This window comes from Schistocerca piceifrons, chromosome 10 (genome assembly GCF_021461385.2).
Source record: "Schistocerca piceifrons isolate TAMUIC-IGC-003096 chromosome 10, iqSchPice1.1, whole genome shotgun sequence".
Lineage (NCBI taxonomy): Eukaryota > Metazoa > Arthropoda > Insecta > Orthoptera > Acrididae > Schistocerca > Schistocerca piceifrons.
In genome coordinates this window covers 135,938,865-135,960,908 of record NC_060147.1, presented here as the reverse complement: position 1 = coordinate 135,960,908, position 22,044 = coordinate 135,938,865, and the positions used below count along the sequence as shown (strand labels likewise).

The 22,044-nt window shown below is 41.5% G+C and overlaps 1 protein-coding gene across 1 annotated transcript in view; it reads left to right on the top strand.

Moving 5' to 3' along the window:
• The window catches only part of LOC124718772, a 243,763-nt gene that overhangs the window by 133,672 nt on the left and 88,047 nt on the right, over nucleotides 1-22,044 (top strand). The window contains 5 exon segments of the mRNA XM_047244384.1: nucleotides 1,481-1,685; nucleotides 6,776-6,871; nucleotides 13,988-14,228; nucleotides 16,277-16,450; nucleotides 18,832-19,035. Coding sequence (XP_047100340.1) covers nucleotides 1,481-1,685; nucleotides 6,776-6,871; nucleotides 13,988-14,228; nucleotides 16,277-16,450; nucleotides 18,832-19,035 — 920 coding nt within the window.

The following is a 22,044-nucleotide window of genomic DNA, read 5'->3' as shown; positions in this document are numbered from 1 at the left end:
TGGACACTTTGGCTGTGTAGAAATGTTCAAGCAAAGTGTTTAACCCACTAAATACACAGTCATATAATTTCATTGGCAGTGTGTGGTACAAACAGTAGTACATAGCCACGCCTCTGGCACAAGGTGGTGTTGCACGCAGTTCAGTGCTTCCTCTCACTAGTAAATGGCTTGGCTGTGTGGGAATGTTTGTACAGAACAGGATATCACAACTAGAGCTGTTAATCTTTGTGAACTGTGCTCTGCCTATGAAATTATGACTCTAAAACAAATGTGTTTAATGAGTTAAACATTTTACTTGAAAGTGGCTACACAGCCTAAATGTTGTATTACATGGAATAAATGTACCAAAAAGCCAATGCAGGAAACTAATTTTCCATCTGTCAGAATTACAATGTTACCAGAAAATCTCAAAGTTTTGGCTCTTCTCACTGAACTTTAATTCCCTTTCCAAAGTTTTCCTTTACTGCTTGCTCAGGGTACAGATTAAATAACATCGGGGATAGACTTCAATGACAGTTCATATGTTAGGAGAAGCTTGAGGAACATTAACGGTTTGCATTTTGGCTTATTTTACACCGAGGAAGTGTATTATAAGTGCAAAACTCAAATGAAACTATATGGTTCCAGAGAACATTTGAATGTGTTTACGTACAGACTACCTTAGCGTGCCTCCTTCCTCAGTCCGCATTCCCGTTCACACCTCAGCCCACTGCTGTTCCCCCTAAACCCTAACAGCATTGCAGAGGCTCTCCAACTGCATAGGAATAGCACGTCAGCATCAAGCGAAATGAGGGATCCTGCCTGAAACCCAAGTGTAGGTGCTTTAGTCAAATGAAACTATATTGTTCATTGAATGCTGAGGTGCTGTTGCTGGAGAACCTCTGCAATGCTGTTAGAGTTTAGAGGGAATACCAGTGGCCTTTAGCACAAATGGGAATTTGGAGTGAGGAGCGAGACTTACTAGGGTAGTCTGTGCAAAGCCACTATGCCAGCGCGTGCGCCACACACACACACACACACACACACACACACACACCTATTTGAGTTTTAGATTTGTAGTACAGTTTCTCAATGGAAAATGCAGACCATTAATGTTTTCTTAAGTTTTTCTAGCTGGTATCAACCATCGGTGTAGCCTATCTCCAGTGTTGTTCAATCTGTACATTGAGCAAGCAATAAAGGAACCCAAGCAAAAGTTTGGAAAGGCAAGAAGAGACAAAAACTTCGAGGTTTTCTGGTGACATCGTAAGTATGACAGAGATAGAAAATTAGTTTCCTGCATTGGTTGCTTTGTATATTTATTTTGTATATTACAGCATTTAGGCTGTGTAACCATTCTCAAGCAAAATGTTTAACCTGTTAAACGCATTTGTTTTTAAGTCAAAATTTCATAGGCATATAAATGTAAAACTGATTCCCACATCGTAGTGAAATGTCTACGGAATGTGCAAATAACGGATCGACGCAACTCGTTTCACAGATATCGGGAGGCCCCCGGAGGCCACCACGTGAGCGTGCTGTCGTACAGCGAGGATGCGGGGTTGCGGCACGGCGGGCCGCGCTACGACGACCTGGCGCGCGACCTGGACGCCAACCTGGCAGAGGTGGACATGGAGGACCTCCGCACTGAGGACATTCACTCCATCCTCAGCACACTGCCCGCCATGTGCTGTGCCGACATCCAGGTGCGCTCTGCCGTTAGCGAGTTTTCTGTAGGCGTTTGTGTGCCAGAGCATGCTCGTTTGAATTTTTGCTATGGAAAATAGTGGATGTCATGTTAGAGCACTTTTTTCTTTAACATAAAATGAGGGAGAAAGCAGTTCACGTTTTAACTGGGCAGTTTCTCATCCAATTGGTATTTGTGCCCAAAGAAAAGTTCAAGGAACTGATTTTCAAAGATGAACTATGGCAGTTGTGGTAGAATGTGAATTCTTTGGGGGGAGGGGGGACTTCTCACCAAAAAGCAGAACTGTAGAGTCTGTGTTGGTGGGTGATGGACTGCTTTCTGTAGGTTTTAATGTTTTGAGCAGTTTATTGGTATTTCTTTGAAACTACTCTTAAAAATAGTTTTTGACATTGTGCATGCTATATCTGATGGCTTTGTAGACAGAATTGATAGAAAATATTTAAAATATAAATAGCTGCACAAGAACTTAGTTAATGTTTCCTTTTAAATGAAATGTAGTTTTAGCATATTAGTGGAGAGGCAATTAACATTTTAAAAATTATGTACAGTTATGAAATTTACTGACAAATTGAAATTGTGAGCCAGGCCGAGACTCAAACGTGACTCTCGGATATTTCTGGTGGTGTACCCAGTTGTGTGTAGAAAGTAATAAAATATCCCACTCTTAAAGAGAACAGAATTGACAGTGCTGGTATACCAGCTGAGCTATTCGGGTATGTCCACTCTCTTAGACTTTCCCCAAAGGTATGCATTACAGTTTGAGCCTAGCACTGTGCTATAATCCACCACTAAGTAGCAGTTTATATTCTGCACCAGAGTGAATTCTGAATCATGTTTTAAAGGAGCGATGAAGGTAAAATGTTCACTGGGCATCGGTTGAAGAGCTGTCGTACATTTATTACACTAAGAAAAGGAGTGCCAGGTGAGTGGTAAATTGGGTTTAGTTTGCTACTCTCAATTGTGGTAATTTTTTACCAGTGAGGGTATCTTTGTACCACTTACCACTTTTCCTTCAGATGGCTGCTGCTACACCTACTTGCGTTATTTTGTACTAAAAGTAACACTTTCATTACCCATGTGACAGCTGTTATTTCACTGTTCTTTTCAACTTTGTACAAGCTCTTGGACTTTTGATTATCCTTCAATTGTGTTGGCCCCGAAGAGAGCGTTTGGCAACAGTTACTTAAGTTGAGCATTGCCAGATCTATATAAGTACAGTCACTATCTCAAAGTAAACCTGCAATACTGAATTAACACTGTTTTTATTCCAGTTTACAGCTGGTTTCTTTCTGGCATGATCTAAATTTACCCAGAGCATCATATATGGGAAAAATTTTGTGTTTTGTAAAACTGATGTAAAGCTACCCTGAATGACAATGTAACTTGGTACCAATATTAAAAATTAAAATTTTGCTCTAATAGGCCCTTTATATTACACATTTTCACTTTCCAGAGTACTCAGAAACTAGATGTGAAATGTTATAGTGTCTGTTGCAATGTGGAATTTATTTTGTGTCCATTGTTTTCAAAAAAATGGTATAAAATGGTATAAAGTTTTACAAAGTTACCCCGATTGACAGTACCTGTTAATTTTAAATTCTTTACTCCAGTTTAGTTTTGTTGGTGCTCCAACCTCTATTAAATGGTAATCATCAGTTGAAAGTGAAGGGAGCAATTTAAATATAATTGGTTTCATAAATGAATGCTTTTACCAATGTGTCTTATGCTGAAAAATGAAACAGTGTGGCTGTCTTCTCAGTGTGCTTGGCACAGGCTAGACATTTTATTGCCAGTTGTGAGAGTTGTAACTATATTTTCAAGTGTGTTGCCTGTTGTTTGTGAAATCTTGTTAAAACTTACCTGAATGGGACAACAAGATACTAGAAAGCCCAGGTGGAACGCAGATAATGCAAGTTGTGATATTAACCACTCACTTACATATCAGAGATGTTCAATGGGTGCAACAGTTTGATATTGCTATGTGCCTGTTGGCCACTGTGCATGACAGTTACAACTATCTGCTGAGCGCTTTCCTTCCATTACTTGTGTTCCAGCTAGGACTTTTAATACTGTTTTATAGTCAGAGGTAGTCCCACGCTCAGATAAAGTGTAACAGTGGTTTACGAACTGTGAGCAAGAAACTTCAGAACTGTAGTTAAGAATTTGACAATTGAGGAAAAACAACCACCCAGCAGACTGAGAAAGTGTTGAGCTCCACATAGTCATATAAAGGAGTTGTACACTATTATCGTTCTGCCACCACCCCCGCCTCTTGCCCTCTCACCACCCCCTGCCTAGGTATGGAAATTGTTCTGGAATGTTTAACCCCGTACGTACCTATGTACAGCTCAGTGCTGATAGTCTTGCCACTGATTCCACGCTAAGTCCCACTACAGCTGACATCAGTAATCCCTTCGCTTCCCTTCCCTTCCCTTCCCTTCCCCTTCTCCTTCAGTTTACACAACTGTAGAAGTACATCAGTGGTGCTCACACATATGGCGAGCAGTGACTAAATGATGATTACTGCATGCTGCTACTTTCTTCCTCCCTTCATTGGTTGGAGCTATTTAATGCCACTGTTTCCAGGTAGTTTATTCTGTCTATAACTCTATGTAAACAGTATTGCATTTGTGATGCTATAGCAGTGTGTTACTTAAAAATAAAGATGGTGTACTAACTGCACATTTCTTGTTACACCTAATTCAATCACCAACAAGTGAGAAGTATGTGTTTTTATTAAGTTGTATTTCATCATGGATTTGGTGTGTAAGCATTTGTTGTGTATAACTAAGCATGTTGAAATTTTGAGTTATAAAATAATTATAATATTGCCAACTGTCTAACTTCTGTAATTCACACAATTACCATGGTGACTTTATAATGTACGTCAGCTTAGAATCTTTCGCCGATGCATTTGATATCACGATCACAGATTGCTTATAAAGTGGTTGTCCGAGGATGCATCTGCTTAGTGTTCTGAATCCTAGTTTCATACGTGGAATAGACACTGCCGGGCCCTTGCTAATGTCTTGAAAGAAGTGATTTTCCTGTATGGGAGGTTTTCAACTGAAAACATTTTCATTTCATTCCATTTGACATTATTAAATGTTGTCACATAAAATTTGTAATTTTAAATGCTTACAGAACATCGTGAACATCATGTGATTTCAAGATGTTGACCTATTTTAATGTGTTGTGTCCTGGTACGGTAACAAAACCGTCTTTTTGTTCTACATAATCTGATCAGCAGTGTAAAGGCACCCCTGTGTGATGTGGTATTGACAACTAGATGTAACAAGAGGCAGATCTACTGGTGTAGAGAGGTATGGTGCACTGTGTTGCGAGTAGAGAAGCAATAACATCACAATGGACTGGTGAAGAGAGTTCAGAGACTCCAAACATGGACAAGTCATTGAATGTCACCTGAGTAACAGATCCATCAGGGGCATGTCAACCCTTCTAAAGCTGCCCAAATTGGCAGTTTGTGATGTGACTGTGCAGCAGAAACATAAAGAACATCACAGCTACAAAGAGACCAGACTCTCCTCACGTACTGACAGGCGAGGACCATAGAGCTCTGCCGTGTGCAGTTGTTAATGCACAAAATCAGTGAGTTCCAGAGTGCATCCAGCAGTCCAGCTAGCACTACTACTGTGGCAACATTGGCAGTTAAAGAGATCAGGGTACAATGCCAGAGCAGCTCCTCGTAAGTGACACGTTTCATCAGTCGGTACTAAGCGACACTTGAGGTGTTGTAAAGATGAGGATGAATGGAAGCGAGTGATTTGGGATGAATTGTGCTACACCCCGTGCTAATCTGATGGAAGGGTTTGGGTTTGGTGAATGCCTGCAGAACTTTATTAGCCTTCATGTGTAGTGGTGACAATGAAGTACAGAGGTTGTGGCGTTATATATGGTATGGGAGTGTTTTTTCATGGCAAGGATGTGATCTACTTATAGCACTTAAAAAGTTGCTAATTGTGGAAGGATATGAACACAGTTCACAGCATTGTGGCCTGTATATGGTAGAGGAACAGTTTGAGGATGGTGACTGTTTTTATGAGAATGTCAGTGCACTGTTTCATAAAACAGCAGCCTAGAGGGAATGGTTTGTGAACCCTGACGGAATGTCTCTGGAACAAGTCACAATGTTGACTTCGCTACAGACTCCAGTGTGTAATGTCGCCACTTTTTTAGTTTTAGCTCTTCGAGAATAATGGGCTGCCATTCTTACACGTACATTCAGAAACCTCATTGAAAGTGTTCCCAGAAGTGTTCAACCTGTCAAAAAGGTGAAGGATGGACACACCCCATATCAATGTCTACTACTACTTACTAGACAGTGTATACAACCTTCTGTATGATAATGGAAATGCCTGGATGGTAAAATAAGGGAACAACAACAACTTACTTCCAGGGGACTGGTGCACGGTGCACCAAAACACGAGTGGAAAACAGTCGACATTAGGTTTCGAGCTTTCTCTATTTTCCTAGTAGGAGTGCAGATGTGTGCGCACACACACATGAGCACAAAGATACCCAAACATACACGCTCGTAGACCTTATGTGGTTGTTGTGCCAATATCTGCTACAATCATGGTGTATTATTAGTAGAGGTGCCATTACAACTTGTACTGTTCGCAGTACTGTGTGGATCATGATGTATTGTAAGTGTTTAACCAACTTTTGCGATCAGTTTCTTGATAATGCCCAGTGGACTAAAATTGGCTAATAAGAAATAAAATTAAATTTAAGTGTTCATTTGAAATAAAAAGCAGATTCGTGCAGGAAAATGATCTCTTTCAAGAAATCCGTTGTGACAGTGGACACGGGAATTAAAAGGACCTTCCGTAATGAGTTTCCAGCAATAATGAGGAATAGTGAATTCTCCCTGCAATGGTCTAGAAAGATATATCTTAAATAATTGAGGTAGGACAGTAGCTAATGACTCTCTCCTTGGAACTTGTGTGAAATATGCAACTGAAACAATAGTGGGAGTGTGTGGGAGTTTGTGTGTTTTGCAGTTTGAGCAACTAACCTGAGTGAGTTTTGTTGTGGATGTTTTTTTCCTCGCACGACGGCGTACAGGCCGAGAGACAGGGGGAGATGTACGCCAGCGTTTCAGGCTCCTTGATGGCAAAATTCGAGTTTGATTCGTCCGTGAGTCCACGCAGCAGCTCGCAGGTGAAGACCGCATCAGCTCTGAGCGTCCGCTGGGCCTGCTGCATGTGTGGGTGGTGGAGCACTAGCTCACTGCTTCACTAACACGGCTTCCTCTGTGCGCACCCACTAACTTCCTGACTTCCTCTTCTCTCTGTTGTGCTATTAACCTGAATGGGAGGCTGTAATCTATGTACTGCTCTTTTATGCGTGTGCAAGTTGCACTGGAACTATTGATAAAGGAATAAATTATGTAGATGAATCCACAGTCAGTAACAGCTTCCTGCGAATAAGGCTGTCTAGATCACTTACTAATATTTATTTAAATTTTATTTATTAATTTTAAACCTGTTGCTTGTCTTGCTCCCCCAGTCCCCAGGAGCTACTGACAAATTTGAGCATGGTATTTGGTTTTGCATTCAACATTATTGACAGGGATTGGTTAACTCGGCCCTCTTTGGCGACCACTGATTCCTAATACTGAGTATAGACTGCCGAGACTCGGGCACCAGAGTACTGTTGATGCGTTTAGGCATACAACAGTATTTCTGCACCTTATCTCGGGAGCTTTGCACAGCTCTGGCCCCCGTGTTGTGTTCAGATATTTTGTATGTTTCACTTTCTGTTACTGGTTGTCAAGATTGGCATCTGTCTCTTTCTCATCATCTAATCTATGAGGAAAATGACACTGGATCTTGAATGCACCAAAGAAAAGATCATACGGATAATCGTGAAGAGTGACAATGAGAATGGATTATCCGATGTTGAGATAAGTGATAACTCTGTCACAAATTCTGAAAGTGACAGTGTTAACCTGTTTTTCGGTAAGTTTTAACACTACAGTCTTTCAACAACAAATGTAATTGATAGTTCTTTGATCGAAAGAATCTGGAAATGACAGTAGCTTCGAGAATGAGTTGCCAAGATAAGATCAGAAACTATTGAAGAAAGAAAGTCTTCAAGTATTGTTGGATTTGTTACAACTGTAAATCTGCAGAGAAGCCTCAGTCAGAAACTAATTTTTACACATGCAATAATGTTTGTCTTGCTAGTGACAGATCTCAAGAGGCACAGAAGGAGGCAGCGCAGAAAGTACTCCATAAATTGTCAGGACTGGAAGAGGCAGGTTGCTCGGGTGATGATGGCCCGGGTAGAGGCTCAGACGCAGGCTACTTAGTGCAAGTAGACGAGCTGGCAATAACGGTCTAGCCTTCAGCTCAGCATCTCACATGCATGTCCGCTGCAGCAAAAGAATTACTTACATTACTTTCTGATGTGCTGTGGCTTTTGTCTTTAACATATCTTGTAATTATGGTGAGAATACAGTACCTTGGGAATAAGTTGTGGTACATGTGAATGTGTTTTGTCAGAAGAATTGAAAACAAGAAGGAATGCAGCAAAATTGTGCTGTGACTGCTTTAAGGCGATCAGAAACAACATTGTGTGGAAGTTCACAAGGAACTCAAACAATTGCAAGTCTTGTTTCAGATGCTGACACACACACACACACACACACACACACACACACACACACACACACACACACACACACGGCCACGCACTATTTGACCAGCTGACCAAATGGAGATCCTCAGAAGGCCCCTTTCAAACTCTGTCAGGTGTCGATATCACTGTCTTGAGGAAGTATGCGGCATCTTTATGTCCTTCTCAGCAATTTCTCGACATCTGGTGCGAATCGAGCCTCGTCGTATAACCAGCCGGGCCTGTTAATGACACTGATGCAGTCTGGTAGTCATTGTACCTGTCACAAATAATTGTAAATCTCAGTCGTGCACACACTCGTCGACAGTGTGTAGGTGTAAGAAGCTACGGTAATGTCCAAACGTGTCTTTTAGGTGCTTCACTGTTTGTCTGACAGTGTACTCGATTTGAAAAGGCTGTAAGGCAGGGACGCGGTCTTCTTCTCCTACTGTGTGATCTGTATGTTGAAGAAGCAGTGGTGGAAATAAGAGAGAGATTCAGAAGTGTGCTTAAAATGCAGGATGAAAGAATATCAGTGATTAGATTCACTGAGGGCATTGATTTGCTCTGTGAAAGTTAGCATAAGATTTGCTTTCAGAATAAACCAGAGAAACAACAAGTATTGAAAGTGTCAGGAATGAGATTAGCGACACACTTGATGTCAAAGTTTCAGATTAAGTGAATGTATTCTGCTACCTTATAAGCAAAATAACAGCTGACAGGTGGGGGGAGGAGGACATAACGAGTAGACTACAGCAGGCAAAGAGGATTTTTCTGCCCTAAACAAGTCTGCTACTATCAAACGCAACCTTAATTTGAAGAAGAAATTTCGTAGATTGTACGCTTGGAACACAGCATTGTTCAGTAGTGAATCGTGAACTGTGGGGAAACCGGAACAGAAGAGGACTGAAGTGTTTGAGATGTGGTACTATAGAAGGGTGTTGAAAGTCAGGTGGACTGATGAATTGATAAATGGTGAGTTTCTCCACAGAACTGATTAGAAATACATGCAAAACACCGACGAGGAGATGGGACAGAATGATACGATACAGGTTAAGATGTCGAACAAATAACTGAGGACATTGGATGCAAGTGCCTCTCTGAGGTGAACAGATTGTCACAGGACAGTAGTCGGGGCATGCTGCATTGAACCAGTCAGAAGTCTGGTGACAAGAGAAGAAATGTTAAGGAAAATAGCAGACCCTAGCCTATGTTAACTACAACACAATTTCATTACACTGTTAGGAACTTTCATTCAAGTTGACAGTACAGGATAAATAAAGATGTGTTGCTACAGCATAACATTCACCGTTCTTGTTTTGACAGTGTAACTTAGAAACTGTTAAGAATGTAGACTGTTTGTGTAATTTTTCCTTCAGGATGATCCATTACATATCATATTATCACATTCACAACTTGAGTGGAATGTACCACACAGTGCAGTAATCTATAATGGAGTGCTATCTGAAAGAAGCTGCATAAATATTCAGTCAGATTTTTGTAAGATTTTAAAGTGATGGAAAGATTGGCAACTTGGTTTAAATGTTCAGAAACATAAAATTTTGCACTTTACAAAATGAAGAAATGAATCCTGTGACCACAATATCAGTGAGTCACTGTTGGGATTGGCGAGCTCCTACAATTACTCGGATGCAACATGACGGAATGACCACATAGGCTGTCGTGGGTAAATCAGGTGGTAGACTTTGGTCTATTGATAGAGTACATGGGAAGTGCAATCAGTCTACAAAGGAGATAGCTTATTGCTTAAAAATTGCTCATGTGACTGGTTCTAGAATATTGCTCGCGTACGTGGGACCTGTACCAAATACGATAACGGGGGATCTGGAACATAATGCAGAGAAGGGCCACACGAATGGTCACAGGTTTGTTTAATCTGTGACAGTGTGCCACAGAGATAACGAAGGAAGTGAACTAGAAGACTCTTGAAGGTAGATGAAAACTATAGTTTCAAGAACCGGCTTTAAATTATGACTACAAATATACTACAATCTCTTCCATATCACTTACATAGGGATTTTGAGGATAAGATTAGAATAATTATTGCTGCATGCACAGAGGCTTTCAATCAATCATTCTTCCCTCACTCCGTATGTGAATGGAACGAGAAAAAAACCAAGCAGCTGGTACAGTGGGATTTGCCATCTGTTATAGACCTCATCGTGGCTTGCAGTGTGTACATGTAGGTATATAGACAGAAATCTGTCAACAGAACATGTTCATAGGTTCACTGATAATGTTACATGCCACATATGATTAGACACCCTGGTTGTTGTTTGGATATGAGATGACTTACATTTACAGATTTATCCAGCTGGAAATGTCTGTGTAGTCAAAACTGCCCAATAATGGTTTAAGTAAACACAAATATACAGTCTCAATGGAACTAGTTTAACTTCAAAGGAATTTCAAAAGATTTTGGAACCAAACTGAAGGGGGGTTAAAGCACCTTGTAGTGCATGTCAACTTCCTCCTGAAACATTCTGCAGACAGTAATAAGGAAAGGAAGTTATTTTAATCAAATACAAGCCTTCCATTGATGTGGATAGTACTTCAGGAGCACAAATACTAACAAACATTGCGCCAAATTCATCCGTTGCCAAAATAGCACCGTGAAAGAGAGCACGTGTCTTTTTAATTTGTGCAGCATGTTCTTTCCTATTCCCAGTCATCCCCACCATTTCGTTCCTGCTCGTAAAATCAGAGCTTCTCGCATTGCACACCCCGAATAGAGTAGCTCGTGTGTGATTTGTGTGCCGATCCCGTCACCACGTTACCCTCTGGAATGCAGTAGTTCTCTGTGCTGGGTGCTGCAAATGCAGGTCTCTGTGTCTTTTACTGGTGCCAGAACATTGTTAGCAGATATCTGCTTGACTTCTGTGAGCTGTTTCATTAGCTCTTCCATCTTATTTCCACCTGCACAACCCCTACCATTGTCAGTGTTGAGACAAGGGTCTTGATGTGCTTCTCTCGTGATTTGCAAGCTTTTCCTTTACCATCTGTGTGGAATGTGTTAGTAATGATAGATGTCTGTGTAGGCAGAAGAACTTACACAAACAACTCTGGAATAGTTTGCTTCTGACCATTGAGTACTAATTTTATCCTATTCACCAATGTACCACTTCCTGCTGTATCACCTGGAAGTACTATATTAAGGCATGTCTGTAGCTACTAACATCAGAATACTTATATCACTTTGATGAATTATAGCAGGAGGCGTTTTGGGTCATCTGGAATATTTGGTAAGAACTGTAGTTTTTAAAATAATTATTGTACAGTAAGAGCACTCATCACAAATAGAACAGAATGCGCATTCAGATGTGGACTAATTTTAAGAATTGATATGTGTAAAGCACAAAAGTATTACTGTGCCCTATTGACTAATTTTTTGTTAACTACGCTGTGATTTTTGCCAGACTTGTACATAATTCTCTGAAGTAGATATTTGCCAAACTTCAGAAATAAGCACACGTCTCAAGGCAGCACTACAGAGTACCCAGCTAGGGACATATTATCGTGCTGATGTCCTCAGGAAATCTGAGAATTCAGTTGGTCTCCATGTGCTTATTATAGCTATGTAGGTTACTGTGCATTTACAGTTCTCAAATATTTGTGTAACTTTGTGATGCTGCCTCATTAAGTGTATGCTCAGATTTGCTAATGTGACAATCAACTGCATGGTTTACAGTAGTGAATTTTAGGTAGCTTTTCTACTTTGTACATTGTTTGCTATTGCATGTACAAAAACAATTTAAAAAAAAAATGACATAATTGTTCAAAGTAAGTAAAGATTACTGATGCTGCTATTGTTTTATGGGGGACGTGGGCTGTAAGTGATAAGTTGCTTCCAGACCACAACAGTTACCGCACACTATATTTGACCGATACGTCTTACAATGTGATTCTATTTCTCCAGGCGTATTTTATGACGAAATAAATCTCGGGTGAACAGCCTGGTATGAATGTGCATAGGACATGTACTGGTCAGTACATCAGCGCACCTGATGGTGGCAGCGTGGTCGAGTGCCGAAACATTGTGTCCTATGCACACTCATACCAGGCTGCTCACCTGAGATTTATTTCGTCACGTCTTACAATATTTTCCAGCTGCTCTAATGTAATTCAAAGTAATTGAATGTTGTTGTTGTGGTCTTCAGTCCTGAGACTGGTTTGATGCAGCTCTCCATGCTACTCTATCCTGTGCAAGCTTCTTCATCTCCCAGTACCTACTGCAACCTACATCCTTCTGAATCTGCTTAGTGTATTCATCTCTTGGCCTCCCTCTACGATTTTTACCTTCCATGCTGCCCTCCAATACTAAATTGGTGATCCCTTGATGCCTCAGAACATGTCCTACCAACCGATCCCTTCTCCTAGTCAAGTTGTGCCACAAACTTCTCTTCTCCCCAATCTTATTCAGTACCTCCTCATTAGTTATATGATCTACCCATCTAATCTTCAGCATTCTTCTGTAGCATCACATTTTGAAAGCTTCTATTCTCTTCTTGTCCAAATTAGTTATCGTCCATGTTTCACTTCCATACATGGCTACACTCCATACAAATACTTTCAGAAACGACTTCCTGACACTTAAATCTATACTGGATGTTCACAAATTTCTCTTCTTCAGAAACACTTTCCTTGCCATTGCCAGTCTACATTTTATATCCTCTCTACTTCGACCATCATCAGTTATTTTGCTCCCCAAATAGCAAAACCCCTTTACTACTTTAAGTGTCTCATTTCCTAATCTAATTCCCTCAGCATCACCCGACTTAATTTGACTACATTCCATTATCCTCGTTTTGCTTTTGTTGATGTTCATCTTATATCCACCCTTCAAGACTCTGTCCATTCCGTTCAACTGCTCTTCCAAGTCCTTTGCTGTCTCTGACAGAATTACAATGTCATCGGCTAACCTCAAAGGTTTTATTTCTTCTCCATGGATTTTAATACCTACTCCGAATTTGTCTTTTGTTTCCTTCACTGCTTGCTCAATATACAGACTGAATAACATCGGGGATAGGCTACAACCCTGTCTCACTCCCTTCCCAACCACTGCTTCTCTATCATGCCCCTCGACTCTTATAACTGCCATCTTGTTTCTGTACAAATTGTAAATAGCCTTTCGCTCCCTGTATTTTACCCCTGCCACCTTTAGAATTTGGAAGAGCGTATTCTAGTCGACATTGTCAAAAGCTTTCTTTAAGTCTACAAATCCTAGAAACATAGGTTTTCCTTTTCTTAATCTAGCTTCTGAGATAAGTCGTAGGGTCAGTATTGCCTCACGTGTTCCAGTATTTCTACGGAATCCAAACTGATCTCCCCCCCGAGGTCAACTTCCACCAGTTTTTCCATATGCTGACAAATTCTAAACAGTATTGTGTCACCCATATGATATAATGAAGAAATCTGTAAAAAGACTTTGGTAAAGTCTTCACCACTTTCTGTAAATCTTCTTAAAGAAAATTCCACAGGGCTCCTCCGAGCCACAAGTAGATTCGTTACCCGTCTGTCCCAGACTCGGCTGCTACTTCAGTCTTGCAATACTCTTGATTCCTCGGATTTAGTTGCCATTATCTGTCTCGTAGTAGGGGCACAGTGTTCACGTCAATTTTTGTGACCTTCTCCTTCCAGGCGGAGGACACGACCGGATCGACGGACACCATGTCCATCTGCAAGTCGGAGCAGTTGTTCTCGCCGGTGCGGGAGTGTCCGCTGCCCGGCTGCAACTTCAGTGTCGACTCGTTGGACTGTGAGGGCCTCACGGACCACGACATCATGCTCACCTGCCAGGCCAACAAGGACAACTACACCATCGCCTTCGAGGGCAGCCTCGCGCTCTGCTCAGAGGCTGACTCAGATTATCACGAACCGGGTACGTGTGAGGCTCAAAAGTGTGAGGGGGGTAGTACTGAAAGTCTTGTCCATTCTGTTGGTATGAATGTTAGTTTATATATTTTATGCAAACCCTGTATATTAGAGATTAGAAATATTTTTGTTGGTAATAAGCCCTCTTTAGTGCTTTTCATAACTATAATTCTATTTTCTGTGACTTTCTTGGGCATTACAACTGCTCCAGTCCATTATCTAGTAGAAAATTAATGCTGTAGTGGTTTAGTTTTACAGGAAAATATCATGTCTAGGATAAATGAGGTAAATAAAAAAAGAAATATTAATATTTACTACTACTGTGGAACAACACTGAGGCATTGCTACGAAGACATACATAAAAATGCAGACAAGCGAAGCAGCCACGCCAACTCCACTGCGACTGTCGAGAATATTCTCTTGTGGACTCTCCTATAATGCTAGGTGGTGGTGTCAAATGCAGATGTCACAGTCAGCTTCAGTCAGGTTAAAGAAATCATTTATATTGCTTGTTTGACATTACTCCCAGGAGGCAGGAGGATGACTGCATGTACACACTGTTTTAGAATGAAATTGAGACAGGAGAAGTATAAATGCACAAATTACGTGCTTGTAAGTTGTAAGAACAAAAGTGTTACTTTGTAGTAATGCTTCATACTGAGCGCTGTGTGCGGTTGTAAATTAGGCAGTAAACTTTGTCTTGAACTTGTTGTTTCGTCAACTTTATCAATAGATTCTGTTGCAGTATCTGTCAAAATTCGGTCTGTTCAGCTGGATTCAACAAACTTTGGGACTTAACCACTTTCTCTGCCACTACTCTAGAGGCAACTTCCTAAAGTTCTTCCTAAATTAAAGCATAACAATATCAAAATTGCTTTTAAATATTATGAATGTATGCACATGTGTTTGCCAAGTAGTCAACAGTTATTTTTTTATGCAGCTTACTAACATATGAGGTGGAAGAGTTGTTAGCACAGTGGAGTTGCATGTGGGAAGATTGGTTACCCTACATTTCTTGATAAAAATACTGTAATGGCTCCTTGGAAAAGAAGTAGTTGTTTTTCCTCCCATTCCGTACCCAGTTAGAGCTTGGGTTCAAACTGTAATGACTGTGTCATTAATGGTGCATTGAATCCTAATTTGCTTTCCTCATGTGGATTTGTTTGCAAATATGAACATGCTGCCCATTTCAGAGTTACAAAATGAGACACAGGTTCAGATTTAATAAGAGTGAGCTGCTAATCTGAGTAATGATAACTTTAAATTCAGTTCTTTTCAACTACACATTTACAAGAAGTTAATTAAAAAAGTTCTGTGGCTGGAAATCTTTGTCCAGAAGAAACAGTTTTAGGCTAGATTTAAAATTTGCGTAGTTACTTGTCTGACAGTTTTATCTTATTGGGCAAGTGCTTGGAGGTTTTTGTGGCTCCTTACAGAACTCATTTCTGCGTCACTGTCATATGTAGTAGTGCCCGAATAATTAACATAGTTTTTGAGTACATCAAAATCTAAATACTGCTCGCTGTTTGGCAGTGTTTATTTGGGTGGATAAGAAAAGTCTCAGTATTTCGCTTTGAACCAGGTACAGATGTCTTTCCCTGACTACTGGTTTTGGTAAGTGGTAGTACCCCATTTTGCATTGTTTCATAGTTTACATTTACTATATGTGCATAAGGTATTCCAAAATACCTGTTGGGAATTTGTGTATTATCTGAAACACCTTTCCTGAATTTACTGTACAATTTTAGCTTCGGTAAAAGAAGGTACATTAAATATGGAAAAAAATATACAGGGGACTGCACTATGTGTCAGTACGTTAAAAATGTGCGTGATAGGATGGCAGCTGCTGTCTCAGTCTAGCTCTGTGTCTGCAGTAGCAGTGTTATCATATATTACATGTGTGTCTGTATGAGACACATTCACAAAGCTCTGTTCAAGTTGCTTCCACCAACTGGGTTATATTCATTTCATCATTAATATAACATTTCTCGGAAAAACTTGGCCGACTCTTATTTTAGGAGTAGATGCTGGTAAGTGACGAGGTGTCTTTTGCAGTCGAGAGTGATGTGGGCGGAAGTTCGGACAGCCACCACCGGTGGCAGCACCGTCCCCAACTGGGGCGGCAGCCCGCCGTGGACCAGTCGATGGCGCGGTCCGACTCGCTGTACACGACGTGGAGCAAGCTGCACAAGCGGTCCAGTGACGTCCAGCTCACACGGCATCCGTCAGGTACAGTCGCTGCTGACAGCACTCGCATTAAAGGTGAAAAGGGAATGATCAGTGCTTGGCTTCCAGAATCTCTCCTCTGGTCTAGTGTGACACACCACCTGAAAACTTGGCAGTGTATTCAGTGTCCTTTGTGGATACCCCATTGCCTCATCTATACAGCGAGTAGTCCTTCCACTGTTTATATTCACTCCAATGTTATTCCAGTCTTGAACTATTTCACTGTTACAAAATTTAAATATGTAGAAACAGATCTAATGACAAATCTCAATTGTGAGCACTGATTTTCATTGTATTCATTACGGAATATACTTACTCGCTGTAAGCTGAGTGTTGGGAAATGTATGTGCAAAATGGGGGAGAGAGTGTCACAGATATGGTACACAAATTGGGATGGCATTTATTTAAACAGACCTTTTTTTTCCGGGTAAGATCTTTCCACGAATTTCAATTATCAACCTTGTCCTCCAGATGAGAAAACATTTTATTAGCAGTCGCCTAAATAGTAAGAAATGATTATCTTCATAAAATACAAGAAATCAGAGCTTGCACGGGAAGATTTAAGTGTTCATTTTTCTTGCACATCGGTAGAGTGGAGTGGTAGAGAAACAACTTGAAGGTGTTTGAACCCTCTGCTAGGCACTCAATTGTGAATTGGGAGTAGTCAGGTAGATGCATTTGCTCTACTAAAAAATTCTATAATGCGCCTTTTAGAAAGATATTGGCACTGAAAAAAGTAGTATTTTATGAATCCCTGTGGATGACCTCTTCTGGCACAGCTGCCTTGTCATTGTGAACTCAAATAAAAATATTGTGATCAATTTGGAAATAAAGGAGACAGCTCACCAAATAGTGGATGTGTTGATTCATTGACAGTCACACAAAAAAGAATGAGATCTTTGTTAGCTTTTGGGCGAATTCTTTGCGTGAGAGTGTACAGATACATCCAGGGTGTCTATGACCCGGGAGATCCAGGAAAAACCCCGGAAATTTTTTCATCCGGGAGAAAACTGGGGAATCTTTTTGAGTTCCGGGAATTTTTCATTGTTTTAGTTTTCAGTTAAATTTTTGTGATTTTGAATGGTAAGAACCAATACTCTAACAAAAAAAATTTACTGCATCCCGCTTCTGGAGAATAATACTGCAGCAACAAAACATGAACCAGAGAAAAAAACGAAAATAAAACTTAAGTCGCAAAGAAAATGCGCCATATACAACAACAAAACACAGTGCTCATACAAGTGTCTGCCAACAGCAAAGTGTGTCAAAGGCTTTAGGAAGACTGTGCAGTGCTTCTTAACAACAAATTGTCTCCAGTGAGCGTGACGTGACAGTTTTTTACATTAGATTCGTTTTAATGCAAGATCTTTTAATGTTTCAGACGTACGAACGTGCGGGCTTCCTGCCTGTTATCTGGCACTCCCTGGCAATTGCTGAAACGTACCTTTCTAATAGGTCACGGAAAAGTATTGCGAATATTGCTTCGAAAAGCGTTACTTTCAAAATAAATTTCCTTTCATGTAAGATAAAATATGTAGATTTCTTAAATCACAGAGTGTTTGACTATCATTTAAAAACAACTATTTGGGGACGACCATATGAAGAATTTCGAGTGCATAAAATCAGACATTTACGTTGTTATTAAAAAATTTTACTGGCACAATTACGTGATGTATGATGCGCAAAAAAGATCAACAATATATGTGGAAGCTTAGCTTCTCTTGCAGCTTATTAATCTTAGAGACCAATATTATATGTGATAGCTTTGCTTTTCTTGTAGCAACAATTGTACATTAATTTAAGCCATTAATTTTTCTTATTTGTGTGTTCGCGCTACTTAAGAGTGATCTTGCTATTGGCTGACTACATTACGTGTCAAATGCTGTCATCAGCTGGCGAGATTAAGTGACATGAGCTGTGACTGGCTTACAAAAGCGCGTCGCAGTCTCAATTTTAATGGTTCGGAAAGTAACATGCGGTGTTTGGTGAAATTCGAATTTATACCTTCGTAACACGGAAATATGCAGTGTATACGTTGTTGCACATCAAAGATCTTTCCAAAACGTGTTTTTTTTCCCCTGAGTTTCATTTTCTAAAGTGCTGGGAAATTCTACGCCGGTGTATAAAACCATAAACCATAAAAGGATTGATAAGTGCCGAGAAAAAGTGTATTTTCATCCAGGAGAAAGTGTATTTTCAACCGGGAAATCCGGGAATTATTTTTCCTTGTCCATGTAGACACCCTGTACATTCTCTCTCACACACACACACACACACACACACACACACACACACACACACACACACACACACACCTTATCTTTACTACTTGAAACATAGAAACATAAATTAGTGCGTCATGACAGTAGGCAATTCTCCGACAGGTAACAACAACACTGCACCGGCGATGCCGACGTCGACAGCAACAGGGGCGGCCCTGAAGAGCAGATCCCTGCCGGACCTGTGTCCACCCAGGAGGGGGGCGCACGGCGGAGGGCGCTGCGTGCGGCTGTACGACGTGGGCGAGGGGGACCTCAGTCTGGTTCGCCTCTTCATGCGCCAGCGCACCGGCTCCAGCATCGCCACAGGTAGCATCCGGGGCCCGTGTAGAAGGTTTCCTGTTATAACGTTTACGTATATTTCAGGCCTTCTCTTACATCAGACCAGGGTTTCACGCACACACACACACACACACACACACACACACGCACACAGTGTTGTTTGCATCATAGTTTTAGAAATGACAATAATTTTAATCTGATAAGTTTGCAATAATATGGTATTGATAGAATTAAAAATGATTTGATAGTATCTAATGCCAATGAGATGAAAAACTAATAACATTACTACTGCAACTCCTACTCCTGCTGCTGATAATTGTAATACTCTTGCAGAAACTACGCACCAGAATAGCCTAGAAAAAATTGCAGTATGCGTAGGAGTTAATAAACTGGAATGAATGCACGGCTTGACAAAAAATATCTACACCAAGGGCTCTAAAATGCGTACCTCAAGAGCTATAACCATTTGTTCATGTTCACTACTGTGACACACATCCCTCTTACTGCCAGCTCTCCACTATTATAAACGGTGTACAGAATGCTGTAAACAAAGAACGATACATTCCTGTATTATTTTCCAGGAATACAGCATGCAGTAAATGTGAATTGTAATTATTATTGAAAACCACCTCAGGTGTATTGTTACACGTTCGTGTTACTGCTGGCTTCAAAACAATTATCACAAATATTCTGCCGCTTGCCTGGTGGGAGTATATATGACATGCATGGATCAGTAAACGATGGAAACGTATGATCAATGGTCGATTAGTGTGGTGGCTGGAGTCACACCCTCTTCTCACTAATGCTCAGTGTGGGTTCCGAAAGTGCCACTTAGCGCTTGATCATCTCGTCACCCTGTTGACGTTCATCGTGAATAATTTTCTGCAGAAGCGACAAACAGTGGCCGTGTTCTTTGATTTGGAGAAAGCCTATGATACCTCTTGGCGGACAGCCATTCTATGTACTATGCACATGTGGGGCCTTCACGTGCATTTTCCTACTTTCATCCAGGAATTTTTGACAGACCAAGTTTTCCGGGTACGTGTGGCTTCCTCCTTATCCCGCACCTTTTCACAGGAGAACGGGGTGCCTGAGGGCTCCGTACTGAGTGTCGTCCTCTTTGCCATAGCCATCGACCCAATTATGGACTGCCTTCTAGCTGGCATTGGCGCCTCTCTTTTCGTTGATGACTTTGGTATTTATTGCAGCTCCCAGCGGACGTGTCTCCTGCAACGCTGTTTTGAATGTTGTCTGGACCATCTCTATTTGTGGAGTGTCACAAATGGTTTCCGCTTTTCTGCTACCAAATCAGTTTGTGTCAACTTCTAGCAGTGCGAGGCATTTCTTCCACAGTCCTTGTGACTGGGCCAAAATGCTCTCCCATTCGTGGATGCAATGAAATTCTTAAGGCTTACATACAATAGGAAACTCAGTTGATCTCCCCACGTGTCCTACCTGGCTGCACCCGGTCCCACAGTGTCCTTCGTGTATTGAGTGGTAACCTCTTGGGGAGTTGACTGGACTGTCCTCCTCCACCTCTATTGATCTCTTGTCTGCTCCAAGTCGGATTATGGATGCATTGTCTACTCCTCTGCATGGCCGCCTATCTTACGCCGTCTAAATACAATCCACCATTTGGGGATCAGTCTCACCACTGGTGCCTTCCGTACTAGCCCAGTTGAGAGTCTATACGCAGAAGCTGGTGAACTACCACTGTCGTACCGGCGCGACATCATACACAGTAGGTATGCGTGTCGACTTTCTTCCATGCCAGGGCACCCAACCTTTGACCCTTTTTTTGATGACCTTCTTGAACCACCAATACAAGATGTAGGTTTCTTCTCTGTAGCCTCCCGGTGTCCGCTTTTGTCAGCTGCTTCGGCAGCTGCGGTTCACACTTCCTGCCCCTTTCCGAATGGGGGAGAGCCCTTCACCACCTCGGCTCCAGGCACAGGTTTGCATTCATTTTGACTTCAGCTCGTTGCCGAAAGATTCGACTCCCAATCTGACATATTGCTGCAAATTTCTCGAACTTCGCTCACAACTTGCCGATAGCATATTTTTGTACACTGGTGGTTCCAAGTCCGCCCACGGTGTTGGCTGTGCTTTTGTCGTCGGAGATGCTAAGTTTCAATACCGGCTTCTTGAGCAGTGCACAGTTTTTACCACAGAGCTTTTTGCCCTCTATCAGGCTGTTCACTACGTCCAGAGGCATCAGCGCACTCACTGTGTGATCTGCTCTGACTCCCTCAGTGCCCTTCAGAGTCTGGATGATCTAGATCCAGTCCACCGCATCGTTCAACGGATCCAGGACTGCCTCCATTTGTTCCCGGATGGGGGAGCCCAAGTTCTGTTCATGTGGGTTCCTGGCCATGTTGGTGCATCTGGGAATGACGCTGCTGATGCCGCAGTCCATCTCAGTCTGCCCGCCTCTTACTCTGTTCCCTTGCAAGATAATCATAATTGTCTCTATCGGCGTATCACTTTGGCGTGACCATTGCTGCTCCCTTGATGGGAACAAGCTACGAGAAGTCAAACCTCTCCCAACAGCCTGGTCGACTTCCTCCTGCCCCCCCCCCCCCCCCCCACCCGCCCCATGAGGAAGTAATGTTAGCTTGGTTGTGAATAGGTTACTGCTGCTTTAGTCACCGCTACTTGCTGAGTGGCGACCCTGTACCTAGCTGTCCTTTTTGTAGCCAGCCGTTAACAGTCAGACATTTCCTGATCCTCTGCCCCTATTTTAACCACTTAAGTCTCAGTGTCGGGCTGCCGCCTGCTTTGACGGACATTTTAGCAGATAATGTGCGAGCTGTGGCTTGTGTTTTAAGTTTTTTTAAAAGCAGTAATATGACAAAAGAGATTTGATTTTTACCTCACGGTCCCAGCATTCTATGCTTCTATGACCTTAGATGTTTTGCGCCCTAAACCCACCACCCTCTCACGCCCCCCCCCCCCCCCCCCCAAAAAAAAATTAAATAAAGAAAGAAAAAAGAAAAAAGTAATGATAATTCGGGTTTGTGGAAAACAAAGTACTTT